Genomic DNA, 19,413 nt, shown 5'->3' on the forward strand with positions numbered 1-19,413 from the left:
TGCATAGACCACTGCATGCAGCCACAGCTTTCCCCCCACCCCGCCATCCCACCACGGGGAAGCACAAGAAGATGCGGCCCCTCATGAGCAGGAGGCTAGAGCATGTGTTTTCCACACCTGAAACATATTAAGGCCTTTTCCAGGCTCATTAACATAAGCAGTTCAACTTGGAAGGCTTAACAATTCCACAAGCCCCTTTTTAGCCCTCACTGTGGTAGAACTTTGTGGGTAGTGTCGGGAGAGGAGAGGATAATTGCTAAGGGCAGGAAAGGGGCCAGGACTTGGGGTTTGGAAGCTCATTCAAGGCCCAGGATGAATGCCAGGCTGGTTCCCCCACCCAGCAGCCTGGCAGAGGGCGGGGGAAGTGACTTTTTCTGCAGGGGGGAAACAACTTTGTGTTTGTTTCATGCTGCTTTCAATTTTCTTTTTTTTTTTTTTTTCCTATTAAAAAAAAAAAAAAACAACTTGAAGGGATTCTTTGAGATGTGTTTTTAAAAGAGGGCCTGACATTTGAGGCACTAAAAGCCGTGCTTTTTATTTTTAACCTTGGATATGCATGAGGATCACCTTCTTAACCTGGATAGAACTCTTGGGGGAAAAAAAATACACACTTGTCTTCACGGACTTCGAAATCAAAGTGGTGCTTCCCTCAATCTTGAGTGTAGGCAACAAAGCACAGTGTTATTAGCAGTGCCTTTGTGAGCAATACCAATTTTAAATTCTCTTCCTGTTGCTGCAGATGCTTTGAAACAGCATCTACAGTCACCACTATTTAGAAATTAAGGTCATCATCGGGCCTGCCAGTAGCTCTCACTTACTGAGTGTGTTAGTAAAGAAACTCGTGACACACTGTATCTCAAAATACTTTGCTAATTGTATTTCAGTGCAATCACTTTCCTTTGTAGTCTTGTGTGTTTTCCTTTATTCACCATGCCTTATTCTGAGCGGGGGTCCATGGGCTTCATTCAGCTGCCATTAGGAGTCCATGGCACAAAAAAGCTTAAGGCCCCCTATTTTGAAAAAGGCCAGTGGCCAGTCACACTGGGGCCTCTGAGTCATTCGGATTTAGACACAGCCTGTTAGGTGGAGAGTTTACTGAAAGGGATCCATCTGTTGCATTTTCTGGAGTGGAATCTCCACCATTGTAGACGGGACTAAGCCCTGAGGCCCAGAGTAGTGCCGGCCTCCATCCAGGTGGTCTGAATCCTAAGGACTATGAAGATCCATCCGCAGGAAACTGAAGTTTGAACAAATGCTGGTCACCAACATTTGGGGCTCTTAAAAATGCTGGGATTGGGGTCCATCTCGGATATAGGTGTGCCCAGGTGCTCCCCAGATCTGCTGTTTGATGCCTGTGTGGCCCAGAAGGGGAGCCACTTGGGACTCCAGCAGAGGTCAGCCTCCGTCTGGGGAGGCCAGAGACCTTTGTCGTGGCTCGGCAGGGTCAACTGCCTCCTGAAGTATCTCCTGACCTCTGGCTCCCTTGGGGGCCTGCTCATTGATGGCTCAGCCCGAGGATACTGAAAAGACAGCCTGCTGGAGATGTTCAGTGTGTCAGGGGGATCACTGCACTGCCCCGGAGCCTTTTGTCCCCCAGAGAAGACCCCACTCGCTCCACTGACGACTCCAGCCCCATGCCTTTGGGATGGACGAGAAGAGAAGGTGCTCTGGTCTCCACCACCCGCGGTTCTCTCCAGTGTATGTGCTTAGGGACCGAGTCTGAGAACACCAGCCTCTGAGAAACCGGATCTCGTATAGGCACCATTTCCCACGGCTAAGAGTAAGAAGGAACGGGACACATCTATTCCTTCCCAAGGCAAAGGAAAATCATTACGAAGGGATTGGGTTAGGCTGAGTCAGCTCACTGACTCATAAAAAGAGTAAACAAGATACCAACCGAGTAAATACTGTGAGACTCTATCCATCCCCAACGATGGAGGCAGGGTGGTGAGCGTAACCAAGATATGACTAAGCAGAAAGAACACTCTCAGAACCCAGTTAGCTTTTGGTAATTACTGAAAAACCTAGCAGATGTTTGCCCCCTACCCCTGAAACCTACCCTATTCCTACTCTTCATTTCCTGCATTATTATCCTTCCCCCCCACTGTGTGAATGAATGATCACACAACCAGTCACATGGACAATACCCGGGTTAGTGAGCGCCAGTAGATGACCTGGATGTGACTGAGCATTAGCCTATTAATTGCTTTGTTTGAAGCAAGGTGATTTCATCAGAAGCTGTATAAGATGTCTGAGGGTGAGGACACAAAATCCCAGCTACCCTACAAGGCCCTGACTGGCTCCTGCCCGCCATGGTCACATGGGAGCATCATCCTGATCTGCTCCCGAGGCACTGCTGTGGCCTCTAGTCACAGCAGTGTGAAGGCCCAGGACACCACTGCCAAGGGAACGGCACTGCTGTCCTCCAAGGCTGAGTGCTATTTGTCTGGGGCAGATGCCAGCACCAAGGGGAGCTCTGGTTCTGGCTGCATGTGTCACAACGAGTGGCCAAGGCTCGGCAGGACTAGAGGCGAAGGGATGCGGGATGTGGATGAAGACGTGAGCCAGACAGCTACGTCTGTTCACAACTGGAAAAGGAGGAAGAGGAGGGCGGTGGAGATTTGCCTGAAGCAGCAGAATTTGAAGATGAGAGGCTGGGAGGGGTCAGGCAGCATCGACCCTTCAGAGTGACGCCAAAAACCTGCCTTCCCGTAGACATTCCTGTCACGGCTTCCTGGAGCCGTCTCCTAGGAAACCTGCCTGCGGCAACCCCCAACCCTCTCCCCCCAAGGAGGACTGCTCACAATGCTGCTTCTCCTTCCAGACCCCTGACCCGTAGCCAAGGAGCCTGGAGGGCCTGCCATCACTCCCCAGACGTTGCTTGTGACACCTGCCGTTCATTGCCCAGAACATTTATTTCAAAAGACAGAAAGCACAGGGGCGCCTGGGTGGCTCAGTTGGTTAAGCATCCGACTCTTCATTTTGGCTCAAGTCACAGTTTGTGAGGTTGAGCCCCGTGTTGGGCTCTGCACATTGACCGTGTGGAGCCTGCTTGGGATTCTCACTCTCCCTCCCTCTCTGCCCTCCCCTGCCCATGCTCTCTCTTTCAAAATAAATGAATTAATTAAAAAAAAACAAAAACAAAAACCAGAAGGCACAAAGATCCTCCATGGATCTCTCTTCCAGCACCGTGGGGTCATGACTAGGATTGAGGGGTGGCCTCTTCCTCAGAGACCAATCAGGACCACAGGAGGCACCCCCAGCCGCCAACCCCAGAGACTGAACATCAACAGGGATTGGTATTTTCTGAAAATCACTTGAATTCATAGAAATGCTAGCTTTGGTGGACTTTGAAACAGTGAGTGGAGCCATCCAGCCAAGGAAAACGGCATCAAACCTGCTTGGCCTGGAGGGAAGCCAAGGGCCAAAGAGGCTGTGCTGTGGTCACGGCCAGAGAGGGCCAAAGTGGAGATCAAAGATTCCTGACATCAGCCACCAGGCTCTGAGGCGAGTAAGCAGAGGGATGTGGAATTGGCTGCCTCGCTCTAAATGGCTGCCTGAGGTTGCCGCAGGGGAGCGGGCCCAGCATAAGCACCGGCAGCTTTGGGAAGCACTGCTCTAGTTGTCTGCACCCCCCCCCCCCCCCCCGCCCAGTGCTGTATAACAATATTTGTTATGCTCACAACGAGGGGTCAGGGATTTGGAAAAGGTGCGGCGGGGTGGGTCATCTCTGCTCCACACTCTGGGAGCTCAGATTTGAAGCCAGGGGTGACTCAGTGGCTAAGGCCGGAATCATCTCGGGGCTCTTCGCATTCAGCTGCCAGCTGCCAGCTGGGACGCTAGCTGGTGCTGCCGGCCTCTCCATGAAGCCTGAGCTTCCTCCCTACATGGAGGCTTGGCCCAGAGGCCATCTGAAGAGGGGGAGAGCTGAGCAGAAGCTGCTTGGCCTCGTAGGACCCAGCCTTGAAGCTCACGCAGTGTCACCCCCTCCACCTTCAGTTCAAGTGAATCCCTAGAGCCTCTGTGCTCTCTCGGGGTGAAGACGGGATGATTTGGTAGTGGGTATGCTGCTCTTCCAGTTTCTCCTACTTCTCATTTCTGGAAACAATCCCTGGGCTCAAAGATTCTATAAGTGCTCTGGGTGAGAAGATGCCGGTGACTCACGTAAAGGTCTCAGGGGGTTTTGGGGACTGAGGCATTTCCCAGCTTGGGTTGCCTAGTGACACCAATGACCGAGCAGCCAGGGGTCATGTTGGCCAACCCAACAGAGAGAAAAGCTCCCCCTGCAACCTGAATCTAGGCTTTTGCACTGGGAGTCTAGACAAGTCTTACAAACTTCCGTTGGTTCTTTGAGCCTAAATGCCTTCCTCTCTTCACCCAACTTCTACTGGGGTGGATAGAGGGCTAGGAGGGTACCAAGGAGACAAATGCTAGCTTCCCGGTGGGGAGAGTCAGGGAGGGCTTCATTGAGGAGGGCACACTTGTGCTGCTTCTTAAAGATGAATCAGTGAGGACATTCTAGAAGTTGGAACTAAGATTGGATCTTAGGGGGGTGGTGAGGAAATCCGACAGGAAAGCAGATTGGGAACAGTTACAGGCTCTGTATGCCATGCAGAGTTTAGACTGCAGGTTATGGTTGGCAGGGAAGGTAGAAAGACAGTGAGTTGCAAGGTAGAGTGTCCTTAGGGTGAAGGTCTTGTGGGGACTCACAACCTTGGTGAATTTACTAGAATCCAGGACCCTTGAGCCCTGTACATCCAGAGACTGGGCATTCTTGGCCCTCTTGCCAACTATATCTCGAGCCTCACTGGTGCGTAAACCAAAAAGCAAGGTTGTTAATTTGCGAAAGTGAGGAGCGCCTCTTTGCAGTGGCAGAAACATTGAGACCCCATCCAGGACACCCCCTATCTGGTGCCGAGGTCCTGGGGAGCCAGGTTGGCTGTCTGAGGGTTGCTGGATAAGAATTCAAGCCATGGGAAGACAGTATTACGGAGGGCAGTTCACAGGTTCCAGGCGCTGCCTGCTGCAGCCAGAGTGAGAGACCCCACCGCCTGAACCCCGGGCGCCCCCTCCCAGGTCACTGGGGGACACACCTGTGTTTTTACTCACTGCCCCCTTGTCACATCATTTTATTATGCTAGTGTCACAGATGCAGTCTGGCCGTTCCCAGGCCTGGAGGGCAGCTTGTCTCCTTCTGTTAGGTGTTGATTGAATTAGTTGCTCATCTGCTTGTCTGCTTTCTCGAGGGCTCTGCTGGGGCTTTCTGAATCGCTGTGATTGGGATGTGCGTAATCAGGTTTGTGTTTTAGGAAGATAATTCGGGCTGCAGCAGGAGCCTGGAGGAGAGGCTGGCAGCCAGCCTCTTCGCTACAAGAATGGTGCCGGGAATGAGGTGTGACCTCAGTAGGTGGGTAGGGCCCTCTGTGAGGGCCATCAAGCCCTCCCTTGTCGGCGAGGCGGCGTCACTTTTGTGTTTGAGTCTGAGAGGGAGCCCCTCTCTCCCAATTTCCAGGCCCTAGAAGGAGCGGGGCAGGGATAGAGACCTCTCGGGGCAGGAGCTGGAAGGAATGAAGCCTGCTTTGTCTCTCTCTGGCACTCAGCGTCTCCTCCTGGGATCTAGTCCGGATTCAGTTCCTGGGAACCTGGCAAGAACCTGGCTCTCTGCCCGTTACTGGAAGCATTTCTCCTAGAGTCCCCTGTGGGACTTCGGCCTGAACGGGGCACTGGGGCTGCAGCCACCACAGGCCTGTGGGTCCTCAACAGAAATAGCAGGACAGGGAGGGGGTACTGCCGATGGGGCCCAGCCTAGCCCCGCCTCCGCTTCCCTGAGAGGAGGGCGCAGTGGCGCCCCCTGTGATTGGAAAGCACAAGGGGAGGTGGGCTGTATCCCCCAGTGGATGGGAGAGACAGAGCAGCTAGGAAAGTTGAGGTTCAGTTGCACGATTTGTGCCTTTCCTGGTACCAGGGATTGTGCCCCCCTCTTCTGTTGGGGATCTTCTTACCCAGGAAGGAAATGCTCACGGGTGGAGGGCAAGGCTGGCTGGGAAAGGCAAGGCCCCGCAGGCTTCTGGATCCTGGCTCCCATTTCTTGTCTGACCTAGCTAGGAGCCAGCAGGTCTACGTTCACATTCCAACCTTGCTGCTCACAAGCTGTGCGGCTTTGGGCAAGTGTCTTGAGCTTTCTGTGCCTTTGTTTCCTTATCTATAAAACAGAAATAATAAAAGTACCTCTCTCAGCGGATTGTTGTGGAAATTACATGAGTCAGCATCTAGGGTGTAGGACAACTCTGGTGTACAGGAAACATGAGAAGTCCAGAAGCTGTGCCTGCACACACAGCCTCTGATGGACGGCCCAGACTCCCGGTGGTCCTCTGCTCCCAGCTGACGGCCCAGCGTCAAGAGGGGGCTCCCCGATGTCCTTGCTGGCTCATCCTCATGGGTATCTTTGAGGCCACCCTTTTCTGTGGCCACTGGTCCCTCCTTTTCATCCTCCTTCTGCCCAAGGCCAATCTCACTGTCTCTCCTCCAAGAAACACTCCTGCTGAGCTGATAGATTTGGCAGATGAAACACAAGATGTCTAACACGAAAGTAACTTTTAGTCTAAGTCTGTCCCATGCAATATTCGGGGCCTACTGTATGAAACTATTCTCCACGTATCCGAAATACAGATTTCACAGATTCATCCTGTATTTTAATTTGCTAAATCTGGCGGTCCTACCACTGTGAGGCCCCAAAACTAAGGGGTCTCATGCGGGTCCAAGCAAGGAGACAGTGGTGGGGGTTGGCAGGACTGGGTCCTTTCCTCATACTGGGGGACCTGGGAGGTGCTGCAGTCTTGGCTGCTGCGACGTTGTTGGTGCTTTGGGACCCGGAGTTCCTGGCAGGCTCCTGATGACTTGAGCAGGAGGCACCTCCTGCGTGTAGAGCGCCGACTGTGTCCTAGATGTGTCTGGCAAAGGTCAGACCCAGGCGAGGCCCAGGGGTCCCACCCCACTGTCTGCGGGGGTGGGGACGGTGCAGACCCCAGGAATGGTGTGGGGTGTGGAGAGGGCTCCCCGCACGGTTTCTAACGTTGGTGGGGCAACAGTGCTCAGTTGGTTAGGGAGAGCTTGGGCACAGGAAGGAATTTCCTTTGGAATTAAATACGGGCGTGACTTTGACAGGGGAAACCTCACTCAGGCCTAAAGAATGTGCTGGGAAGTTCTGAGTGTGAGGCTGGCCGTCTCCCTTGACTGGCAGCATGACAGGGCCCCCGGGTGGAGGAAAGGCTTTTGTCTGGAATACCCTGTCTCCAGCCCTGAAGACCACCGGTGGGTGTGAAGGCTCCCTGGGCGGCTGGAGCAGCGAGGAGGCTGCCAGAGGGCCCAGGGTCAGGCGGCTGCATGTGCTGGGGGCAGGGGCAGGAGGAGAACGAGAATTGCAGGACTGTTTCCGGAACCATCCATGGCACTAAAGGGTCGGGAGCAGGTGTTCTCCACAGGTGGTGTGCCCGCCCAGCTGCGGGGTGCAGGCTCCTGTTTCATGGGCTGTGTGACTTGAGGAAGGAAGAATTGGGGGAATGGCACCAGGAGACCCACGCTTCTGCACACGTTGGAACTTCAGGAAAAGAATGGCTGGCGTCGGCTCCTGGCTCCTGCCTGGGTTTTTCCACAGGGTGATCTCTGCTTCGTGGGTCAGGCCAGAACTCTTGGTGAGGTTTGGGGCCCCCTACCTGTCCTGAGCTGGCTGAAAGTTTCCAGGGCAGGGTCCAGGAGAGGCTGGGGGCGCCCTGCTGTGTTCGAGACACATGTGTGGTTTACAGGTTCCTGTGACTGGCCTGGTTTTGAGGTCAAATAAAGACCCACGGGGCAGGAAAGCCTGATTTGGCAGTCTCGTAGAGCTTGAAGGGAAGCTTCTTGCTGATTTCTCACGGCACCTCTCCTGATCTTGCACCAGGGCCCAGCCTTGGGGACCCTGCTGTCCTGCAGAGGCAGCGTCAGGGCCCCCTGCCTGCCTGCTCCCAGGGTCTGACCTATCTCCGTAGAGCACTGGGTTGGGCTGCAGGGTGAAACAGGAGGTGGTCTTATGGTGATGGATGACGAGCCCTGGCTTGACCTGGTATTCTGGGCCTTTGCAGTTAGGAGAGGCATTCCATTAATGGGACAAAATGCACTGGCTCAAACTGAAGCTTAGAAGGTTGTTCAAGCCTTTTCATGGCCACCTTTAAGCTCCCGCTGTGAGTTAAGCATTGCAGATGGAGGTGCGCCCCAGGGGGTTACGTCCTGGAGCCTCGGCACTGTTCTAAGCAGGTGCACCTGTCATCTCTTAAAAAAAATTTTTTTTAAACACATTTATTTTTGAGAGGCAGAGCGTGAGTGGGAGAGGGGCAGAGAGAGGGAGACACAGAATCCAAAGCAGGCTCCAGGCTCTGAGCTGTCAGCACAGAGCCTGATGCAGGGCTCGAACTCATGAACCGTGAGATCATGACCTGAGCCGAAGTCAGACACTCAACCAACTGAGCCACCCAGGAGCCCCACCTGTCATCTCTTTTAATCTGCATGACAACCTCACGAGGTTCACAATTTACAGATAAGCGAACCAAGGCACAGAGAGGCTCAGTAATTTGCCCAAGATCACCCAGCTTGTAAGTGAACCCATATTCAAGCCCAGGCATGGGCGCCAAACCTGTCTGCCCCTCATGCCACCCCAGGTACACTTGGCGCCGGGTGACCATGAGGGCATGGGGAAACGAGTAAGCCAGCAGCGTGGCGAGTGCAGGGACGGGGCTGGAGAGGGGAGTGTGGGAGCGTGCACTCCACACAGGGACGGCTCTCCTGTATGCCCCTGACCTTCTGGTGTTGGCAGCCCCCAGTCCTGGGCGGATCAGGACGACTGTTCCCCATGGTCTGCTCTGCTCCACGGGAGCATCTCTGTTCAGGAGGGCCAGAGCTCAGACGATAGCCCCACATGCAGGTGGGTCATCAGTTTATCGCACAGACCATACCATCTGTCATCCTGGGAGCATTCAGGGCCTAGAACCCCATGCTCAGGGCCAGGAAAAGACCACTCACCCAAACCTCAAGTAACAAGTTGGGCCTGGGGTGCCAGAGCCTAGAACTTTCTGGTTGATGGGGGGTGGGGCTCAGCCAGGAAACCATGCTCTGGTCCCTGAGGTTCGACAGCCTTCAGAATATGCCAGTGCCTCCCCACTGGCCTCCTCTCTGTCACCTTCCCCCAGGGAAATGCTGACACTCAGGACAGAGGCTGAATATGGTGGAATCTCCAAGATGGAGAAGATGTGGCCGTAGCTTGCTGGGGGCAGGGACTTGTGTTGGATTCCTAAGGGAACAAAGCACCTCAGCCTGGGTGACTCAGATGTATTCTCTTCCAGTTCTGGAGGCTGGGAGTCCCAGGTCGAGGTGTTGAGCCCGTTCCTTCTGAGAGCTGTGAGGGAAGGACAGGTCTAGGCCTCTCTCCTTGCTTGTGGATGGCCGTCTGCTGTCTCATATCAGCTTTCCTCCATGTGTCTCTGTGTCCAAACTTCCCTTTTATAAGGACACCATGTCCACCCTAATAACCTCATCTCAGTAACTCATGTGTAATAATCTTATTTCCAAATAGGATCCCCGAGGTACTGGGGTTAGGACTTCGGCGTATGAACTACAGGGCATACAATTCAACCCACGCTGGGCATATGGAGACAGCAGGTGCGGTGGGAAGAGTGAACCTTGGCTTGTGTGGGAAGATCTGACAAACTTGGGTTTACATTATCTTGGGTTTGCAAACGCTATCAGCGACTTTGGGCTCTGAGCCTCAGTTTCCTTACCTGCAGAATGGAGGTCGAGAAAGAGTTCATCTGTTCATCTGTTCGTTCTTCCTGTATCCTTTTCATGAATGGCAGCCAAGCCCATGCTGGGGGGTACGTCATGGGCGCTGACCTCACAGGGTGCTGCGAGGACCAGGGAACCCACTAAGGCTCAAGTGAGTGCTGGCACAGAGTAGGTGCTCTCCGAGCATCCACCGCTGTCCTCTCCCCTCCAGCCGTGGCGCACAAAGCTCTGGAGACGAGCAAGTTTCTGTCGGTGGAGGACCCCTGGGCCTCCGTGTGTCCTCACTCCTTCCCAAGCAAGGAGTTAGGCCTTGGGCTGGAGCAGACACCATGGATGGCCCTGGTCACGAGAACGAGACAGTCTGGGGCTCCCAAGGAGAGTGAGCAGTGCCCCTGGCCAGGGTGGGAAAGCCCAGCGCGGTAGCACAAGGGCCACAGAGAAGCCACATGCCGCTCGCCTTGCACGTGTACTGAGGAAAGCCTGACAGGGCTCCTGTGCTCTTTTCTCCCCACTGCTCTGGGCTTCTGCCTCCTCAGAGCCACTCTCCTCTGATAAACGCTGAACGCAAAATCAAAGACGCAGAACAGCACCTTTGCCATTTTCCACTATTTCATGATCGTGTCAACGCACCGGGGCTGTTTCCAGGCCCGGCATCCTGCCAGATCTCTGGTGTGCTCCCTGCCTGCCCCACCTCCCGCAGCATCTGAACTGAGCCCTGCGGGGCCTCTGGCCAGAGCTTTCTAAATATAGCTCCGTCCTTCTCCAGACTGCACAGACCAGATCCTCAGAATGGCTTCTGTCCTGACGGCCAGCCTCTAGGCTGTTTGTCAGTTGGGAGGGAGGAGCGGCACAGACAGGGAGTGGCCAGGCCTGGAGAGGAGCCCCAAAGCCGGGACACCAGCGACCCGAGACCCAGATGCCCAGGGGCCATGGCCTTCGCCCTGAGTTCCTGTCTTCTGTCACTGGGGAGGTGTGCCCCTGGCAGGCTGTGCTGAGCTGTGACTGAGGGACAGGACACTGGTGAGGCTGAAGAAAGAGAAAAATGGTGATCTTCCTAGGAGGTGGAAAGAGCCTGCCTGGAGGGTTGAACTCCTGACTTCACCTCTGAGCTGGGTGACTGGGCGGATCCACCACCTTAAACCTCAGCTTCTTGGTCTGTGAAATGGGGGTAATAAGACCCTGTTGAGGGGCTTAAAGAGAGTTTGTGCCAAGTGGCAGGCACTGGTGGGCCTGTTGTGCCAGGGCTGTTACGGCTCTGAAGGACACTCTGTGACATCTCATCCCAGCTGCTCTGTGGCACTCAGGTGACCCCGACAGTCTACACTGCTGTGTGTCTTTAGTTTTGCCTTGGTGTAGCATGAGTTCCCTCTTCTGGTCCTAATGGTCCAAGAGGTACCCCAAGCCCAGAACCTCCACGGCCCTTTAGATAGGGAAGCAGCCAAGCCTTCAGAACTCACCTAGGTGCCATCCTGCACCTAGCTGGGTGCCGAGGCCCCCTTAAGACATCGGCCCACATGTGGACAGGGAAGAGGAGCTGGAACTACTAAAGAGAATAAAATCCTTCGGATGCCTGAGTGGCTCAGTTGGTTAAAGCATCAGACTCATGATTCCAGCTCAGGTCACGATCTCACGGTTTGTGGGTTCGAGCCCGCTTCAGGCTCTGCGCTGGCAGTGTGGAGCCTGCTTGGGATTCTCTCCCTCTCTCTCTGCCCCTCCCCTGCTTGCCCGCTCTATCTCAAAAAAATAATTTTTTTTTTTTTTAAGAAAGAATAGGGGCGCCTGGGTGGCTCAGTTGGTTAAGCCTCCGACTTCGGCTCAGGTCATGATCTTACGGCCCATGGGTTTGAGCTCCACATCGGGCTCTGTGCTGACAGCTCAGAGCCTGGAGCCTGTTTCAGATTCTGTGTCTCCCTCTCTCTCTGCCCCTCCCCTGCTCACACTCTGACTCTCTCTCTCTCTCTCTCAAATAAATAAACAATACAAAAGAAAAAAATTTTTAAAGTAATAAATCCTGGATTTCTCAGCTCCAGACTTGGCTCTACTTAGGAGGCACCAACCCATGTCCACCACACTCCCCACCTCCCATCTACTCAGTTTTGTTTAAGGTGGGAGGACCTGACCTGTTCCCAGGATAGTTGGGTCCTTGCCTGCTGCAGTTAAGAGTCTTTAGTGGAGACACTTAAACTAACAACTGTTAGGATCAGGCATAAGGCAGAGTAAAGATAGGAGTCAGAGGCTAAAAAATTGTGCAGTCAACGGCTTTATTTGGGAACTAAGGTCTCGGGCGAGGTTCCATGACTCAGGGAGAGAGAGAGAGAGAGAGGAGTCAGGGAAGTCGCTCCCAGGTGTGGCGGGGTGGGGTTTTTAAGCTGCAGTGGTTCCGGGTTTAGGTCCGGGTGGGCCTTTTTTGCGTCAGGTCGTGCTGTTGCTCGGTGATTGGTTGACCTCCAATTCGTTCTGGCAGCTACTACGGGCTTTTCATTGGGTTGCTCTGGCAAGATGGCCGTCCCCTCTACTGTGGTTCCAAGGACATCCTAACAACAACCTTCTATGGAAAGCCTGATCTTCATACAAGGAGAAGCCACTCTGCTCCAGGAACTTTACTCCTATTGGGTGTACAGGTCACTGCCCATGGATCTGACACTCTCTGGATGGAGATAAGTCAGGACTAGATAGCGAAATCCTCAAGTGTTTCCAGGGATAGAAACAGAGAGTTGCTGGTAGAGACAGCAGCCCCTGTTTAGACTTTCCTTCCGACAAGCTGGTCCCCTGGCAGGGGGGTTAGCTCTCCACGGGGATAAGGCATCAGATGGGCATGGGCTGTCCAGCTTTGTGTTGCTATGGCCACCATTCACAGAGCACTAACTCAACACAGCAGCCCTGTGAAGTGGGTCCTGTTATCACCCTCATTTTCAAAAGAGGTTGAATTAATATCCCAAGGTCACACAGGTACTCAGTGAAAAAACCAGGATTCAAAGTTTGTGCTTTTTTGGCCTTTATGATTTCTTCACACCTTGGAGTTCCAGGGTTTCCAGGATGATCACAGTTCTTAAAGAATAGTCGCCAGGGCTGCTGAGAGGACATACCCACAACCAACAAGCTGCCGGATTATTAGAACAAAAGCACCCGGCTTTCTCCAGGGGAAGTCATGCTGAACTAACTTACCAGAGCTCTCTGGTAGTTAGCAAAAACATGTCAGCAAAGGAAACCTGTAGGTTTAGTGTATTGAGGCTTTTCAGAAGTGTTTGGCAATGTTCCGTGCCAAAAATATTTTCATATCTGGAAGAAAATGAGTTGCTTTGCTGTGGCTTTGCAGAGAATGCTTTGTCATTAGGGTAAGGAAGATATTCCAAAGGATACATGTGCACCCCTCCTGATGGAGATTGGTAAATAGCAGTGCCTCCCAGGGATTGGTGCTAGTAAGGTTGTAGCTCATATATACATATTTATTTTTTTTAATATGAAATTTATTGTCAAATTGGTTTGCATACAACACCCAGTGCTCATCCCAACAGGTGCCCTCCTCAATGCCCATCACCCACTTCCCCTCCCTCCCACCCCCTATCAACCCTCAGTTTATTCCCAGTTTTTAAGAGTCTCTTATGGTTTGCCTGTACATATTTTTTAAATTAAAGATCTGGAAGAGGAAGCATATATAGAGGAAAATTCCAAGTCTGCAGGATTCTTGGGAAACGGGAAGCCAGATTAATGGAATGTGTATGTTTTTTGCTTTGGTTCCCAAATCCTTGCTAATGATCGGCATTTTGTTGGCCTGATTGCCACAGTAACAGTCAAGGGGTTTCATCCATTCCACGCTTAACTATCGCGTGCCCTCTATATGCCAGGCGCCGTGCTGGACACAGGCATGGATCGCACATAGTTATTCTGCTTCACAAAAGTGGAATTCTGCAGGTCCTCCATTTGCTCTTTTTATTTCTTGAGCCATTGTAAACAGTGCTACTGCATTCTTTGTAATGTCCGCCCTCTGGCATTTCCCTAAGAAGTGACCGCATATACGATCATTTAATTGGTTCCCTCTCATTGGGCTTTCACATTATTCCTGGATTACAATAAAATAACAGTATAGCCTTAAACATTCCTGTATTCCAGGACGCCTGGATAGTTCAGTCAAGTAAGCATCTGATTCTTGATCTCAGGTCTTGATCTCATGGTCATGAGTTCAAGCCCCGCATTGGGCTCTGCCCTGAGAATGAAGCCTACTTAAAAAAATAAAATCCATGGGGCACCTGGGAGGATCAGTCGGTTGAGCCTCTGACTTCACCTCAGGTCATGATCTCATGTTTGTGACTTCATGCCCCTCATCAAGCTCACTGCTGTAAGCACAGAGCCTGCTTCAGATCCTCTGTCCCCCTCCCTCTCTGCCCCTCCTCTGCTTGCACTCTCCCTCTCTCTCAAAAACAAATAAACCCTTTAAAAAAAAAATCCCTGTGCTCTGATATTTGTCCATATGGAGAAGTGTTTCTGAGGATAATCATCTGGAAGAGAAATTATGAGGTCGGGAGATACACATTTAAATTTTTTTATAGAAACTGATGAATTGCCTGCAGAAAACATCGAGCTCAGTTTTAATTACCCCCAAAGCATCTGGCAACGCCGATTTTCTCAAATCCCTACCAACATGGGATATTATAATGTTTCCTATCGCTGCTGTAACAACCATAAATTTGGTGGTTTTACAACAATATAAATTGATCATCTTATGGTTCTGGAGATCAGGAGTCCCACTCAAACTCACTGGGCTGAAATCTTAAGAGTATCAGCAGGACTGAGATCCTTCTGGAGGCTCTAGGAGAGATAGATCTTTAGCCCATGGCCCTCTTCCATCTTCAAAACCAGTGAAGTCTGGAGTCTTTCTCACGTGGCATCACTCTGACACTGACCCTTCTTCTGCCCCCCACCTCTCCATTTTCAAAGCCCCTTATGACATTGAGCACACCTGGATAACCAGGAGTCTCTCCTTACCATCAGGTCAGCTGACTAGCAACCTGAATTCCACCTGTGTCCTTAATTTCCCCCTGCCTTGTAATGTGAGCATTGATCTCACATCAATGCTCCGGGTTCCAAGGAGTCGGACATTTGGGGAAGGGGTATTTCTCTGCCTACCACAGATATCATCAACCTTTTTAATTGGGTCCATTCTAAGTGAAAACATGCTATCCTGCTCTTTTAAGTCACATTTTTTCAAGTGTGAGGTTGAACATCTTTTTCTGTGCGAAGAGGCAGAAGGGTTTTTGTTTTCATAAGTTGTGTCTTTTGTCTCCTTTTCTGTTAGTTTTTTGGGGGGTGGGGGGTTGTTTTCAATGCAGTTAGAAGTTCTTGAGGGTAAGGACTTTTTCATATTCATGTTTACATCCCAGTGCCTCAAGACATGGCCAGATTCAGAGAAACTACCCCCCGCCTGTTGGCTCTCCTTTCTTCTCTCCCACCCCATTCTCTTACTTCTCTGCTTTGGAAGCAGTGCCTGGACCTGGATGCTTCTGGCTGAGCCGAACGTGTCTAGGAGCGGGTGGTGGTCTTATGGCTTACTTACGGCGCCGTGGACTTCTCAGGCCGTGACAGGCTCTGGGGTTCAGACAGATTGGGGGCACAGCCCGTGACCCAACCCTGCGCTGAGGCAGCCCTCTGCCCCTTTCTGAGCCTGTTTTCTCACCTGTAAAAACCACGATGGTAGCATGCTGGCATTTTAGGGTTGCTGGTATGGAACAGGACAAATATTGACCCCTTCTTTTGAGAGCAAGGACCCCTCTCGCAGAGCTGCCCCACTTGCCGTGGGGAGGCCAGGAGGAAGCCCTACTAGGAGGACCCGGCAGGGTGCCAGCCCCAGAGGCGCTCCATGCCCCCTGATCCACCTCGTGGCTCCGCCCAACAGACAGCAGGTAGAGGTGGCTTTCCCCTGCCTCTGACCTAGAAACAGAGGTGCAGAGAGGCCACAGGACCCCAGACGGCGTGGCTAGTTTGGTGTAAGGGGACTCTTCCCGACCAGCCCGCTCCCACGGCCTCCCTCTCTCCCCCCGCTTCTCCAGCCAGCTGGGCTGCAGGGCCCATGCCAGCCGCCCTCCTCCTTCCTTTGGAAGCTAGCAGCTGCCCTTGCCTGGCAGCCCCAGACCCGGGACTCTGAGGAGGGGGGCCACGGGAACCCTCTGCGGCCCTTTCCTTCATGGTCAGCAGCCTGGGCTCCAGCCCCTCCTGTGCAGCCGCCTGGGGCTGGAACTCATTAGCTCTTTTATTAAATCCATCTGCTCTGCTTGGAGATGGCCCCGAGTCTCTGTGCTCCCCGCCCTGGGTATGTGAGGCGGGGGCTGCACACATTTGCCATTGTGTGAACTGGGTCGGCGTCCTGGAGGGCAGAGGCCCAAGGCGCCCTGTGTGGGCGAGGGCCCCGCCCGGCCTGGAGGGTGTGGATACTGAGGAGCAGGAGTTCACATGGCCGTGGAGTGAGGGGGAGTCTGGAGAACCCTGAGCCTGGGGGCGGGGGGGGCGTGCTGGGATAAAATGGGACACTGCGGGTTTGCTGCTCTGCCTTCCGCTGATGAAGCCACCCCTTCCCCCTCCGCAGGAGTGCATCATTGATGAGGACTGCGGGCCCGCCAGGTATTGCCAGTTTGCTAGCTTCGAGTACACCTGCCAGCCTTGCCGGGACCAGCAGACGGTGAGTGTGCCCAGAGGCGTCTGCAGCTGCAGCACCGGGGCTTGGGGGCTAAGCTGGGTCCCAGAGAAGGAGACCTGGGGAGAAGCCTTCCTGGAAGCCTTCTGTGGGGCTTTTAACCATGTCCATGCTTGGAAGAGCCTCTCCATGCGGCCCAATGGGGCTGACTCCTGGAGTGACGAGGAGGCCATCAGCAGACCTGCCACCACCCTCACTCGCCGCATGATCTCATGGGTGACAGAGGAGGGAGGGAAGGTGGGGACCGGGTACCTGTCATTCCCCCGGGGTAGACCCATCCCCGTAGATGCTGCCAGTGACACTATTGCAGCCCCCACCCTCCACCCTCCACCCTCCAGATCTCTCTCCCCATCTGCCCAGAGAGGGCAGAGGGAGGGCCGGAAGAAGCCAGAGGACTTCCCTGATAGAGATTCCACAGAGAAGCACGAAGCCAGGGAAGCGGGGACTCTCTCCACCCAACAGATGTTTTGGACAAAGCCATATGGGCTCATTGACTTTTCTTGTCCTTTTTCATTACTGAGGCAGTAATAACACAGCATGATAACAAGTTTGGAAAATAGAGGGCTTCTTCCTCCCCTGTCTGGTGCCAGCTGTGGTCAGGCAGCTGCAGGTGTCCCTCCAGCCTGCCACCTCCAAGTGTGACTGTGGGGCCCCGGTGTGCTCCGTGCTTGTCAGTCCCGCGTGCAGCTCCAGACTGTAGCACCCCCACGCCCTCCCCATCCAGATGGCCTTCCGGGCTTGGGCCTGGACTTAGTCAGCTGTCAAATCAGGCTGCTGCCTGCAGCTGTGGGCCATAAGCCACATTCCTTCCTGACCTAGGCGCCTAATAAAAAGGAGGCAAGGCACAAGTCTGTGGGGGACACACTACGTCCTTTGCAAAATCTCAAGCTACATAGGAAATACTCCAGATACGTGACTCACCCCAGGTGCCATCTTTCCAGTGTTCTGACTCCTCCCATCTCACCAGCCCGGCTCCCATCTCTGCTCCCTTAACTTCCACTAAAAGCCCCCCAAGCCTCAGACCTCAGTTGCCTCCTCTGTATAATGGGAGCATGTGGTTAACCCACGTGTGGCATTTTCAGGGCTGGGGACAGTGACAGTACGTGAGCCAGCATGCTGTTGTTTGCCCGCAGCTCTGCACCCGGGACAGTGAGTGCTGTGGAGACCAGCTGTGCGTCTGGGGTCACTGCACCAAGGCAGCCACCAGAGGCGGCAACGGGACCATCTGTGACAACCAGAGGGACTGCCAGCCTGGGCTGTGCTGTGCCTTCCAGAGAGGTGGGTGGGCTCTCCACTGGGTACGGGGCAAGCCCTGTCTCAAGCTCCACCATCCTGGTCTTCCTAGGGCCCCATCTGTGCCAGAAACACCTTTGCAGGGTCCCACCTCCTTGGCAGGCTCCCAAACACTCAGGGTGCATCCCAGCCCCACAGCCTGGCCTGAGGCAGGCCCCCACCTAGAGCAGACCACCAGGTCTTCTGTCTGTGTCTCCTGTTGACACCTAGAAAAGTTAAATCCCTTCAGGATGCGTGAGCCCAGGGCAGGAGGAACAAGCCCTCTCCACTCTCCACCTCATTTCCCAGGCCCTGAAGGTAGCACCTGGCCGTGTCCTATCCTCTGAGGATGTCCCCCTTCTAGTCCTGTCTTCCATTTTCACTGGCCCTTGTGGGCAAGGTCGCTCAGGCTCTTCCCTCCTGCAGTGTTTCTGAAAATCTCTCCTTCAGCTGCCTCCCCAGTCAGCCTCTGCAGCCCCCAGCCCGCCTGGTACCTGCTGTCCCAGCCATTTTCATCCAGGCCGGTGCTCCGTGTGGCTTCTCTGGCAGCTGTGGTTGCTCTGTTCTGTCTCATCAGACTCCTCTGTCTCCCTTCCAAGGCTTCCCCAGGCCATGCCCAACCCCCCGCCTCTGTTGCTGCTGTGTCCCAGCCTTGAGGGCCTTTCTTACACTCTTTATTTCTCCAGACCTTCGACCTCAAAACCGAGCACAAGCCCCCCCTCTCCAGGCAGTCCTCCCTAACTGCTCCAGCCTTCCAGACTCATTCCCTCCACAAGCCCATTCTGCCAATTTGTTTCTTCTCATTTCACCTCTTTAATTTTAACCTCCACTTTGAGGTTGAGGGGCTGGAAAGTTGGGGCTCCACCCCATTTCTCTGCTTCCTTCTGTGGTACCTGCCTGCTTGATGCTGGGCACACAGGGGTGACTTTCCCCTGGCCCCAGGTCTCTTGTTTCCTGTGTGCACACCCCTGCCCGTGGAGGGTGAGCTGTGCCATGACCCCGCCAGCCGGCTTCTGGACCTCATCACCTGGGAGTTAGAGCCTGATGGAGCTCTGGACCGATGTCCGTGTGCCAGTGGCCTTCTCTGCCAACCCCACAGGTGAGGCCCCACCTGCCCTCCCTGTTAGAGGTTGAGAGCAGATGAGATGCCACCCAGTAGGATCTCAGGAGCAGAGGGGTGATGTGGATTTAGTTCAGGGTAGGTTTAATTTGAGGTGTCCTTGGGTCATCTGGATGGAGCATCTGATAGCAGTCAGATCTATCATTCTGGGGCTCGGGAGAAGGTGTGGCCAGGGGTACAGATGCGGAGCTCATCCACATGGTGGTTGAAGCCTCATCATGAATAGGTGACCAAGGGAGACAGTGTAGAGGCAGAAGAGCTCCCGCCTAGGACCATCACTGTGAAGGACAAGCTGAGAAGTTGCTGGCAGAGATGACTGAGAAGGCACAGAGGTAGAAGGGAAACTAGAGAGTGGGCCACCAAATTGGAGGGCACCACTGATGGTGTCATAAGCTGCCGAGAAACCGTGAAGGAGAGGTGTGGCCTCTGTGCAGTCACTCTCAACCTTCCCTCCAGCAGAACCCAGGGTGGCCGGGCAGACAGACAGAACTCCGTGGCCCTGTCTCGTGATGTGACAGGCTCCACC

The 19,413-nt window shown here is 53.7% G+C and overlaps 1 protein-coding gene across 1 annotated transcript in view; it reads left to right on the forward strand.

Moving 5' to 3' along the window:
• Positions 1-19,413, forward strand: part of DKK3 (dickkopf Wnt signaling pathway inhibitor 3) — a 46,252-nt gene that overhangs the window by 24,880 nt on the left and 1,959 nt on the right. Inside the window, exons 4-6 of the mRNA XM_060606021.3 lie at positions 16,388-16,480; positions 17,629-17,773; positions 18,710-18,866. Coding sequence (XP_060462004.3) covers positions 16,388-16,480; positions 17,629-17,773; positions 18,710-18,866 — 395 coding nt within the window. The remainder of the gene's footprint in view (positions 1-16,387; positions 16,481-17,628; positions 17,774-18,709; positions 18,867-19,413) is intronic.

The sequence above is a fragment of the Panthera onca genome, chromosome D1 (genome assembly GCF_046562875.1).
Source record: "Panthera onca isolate mPanOnc1 chromosome D1, mPanOnc1 haplotype 2, whole genome shotgun sequence".
NCBI classification, from domain to species: Eukaryota; Metazoa; Chordata; class Mammalia; order Carnivora; family Felidae; genus Panthera; species Panthera onca.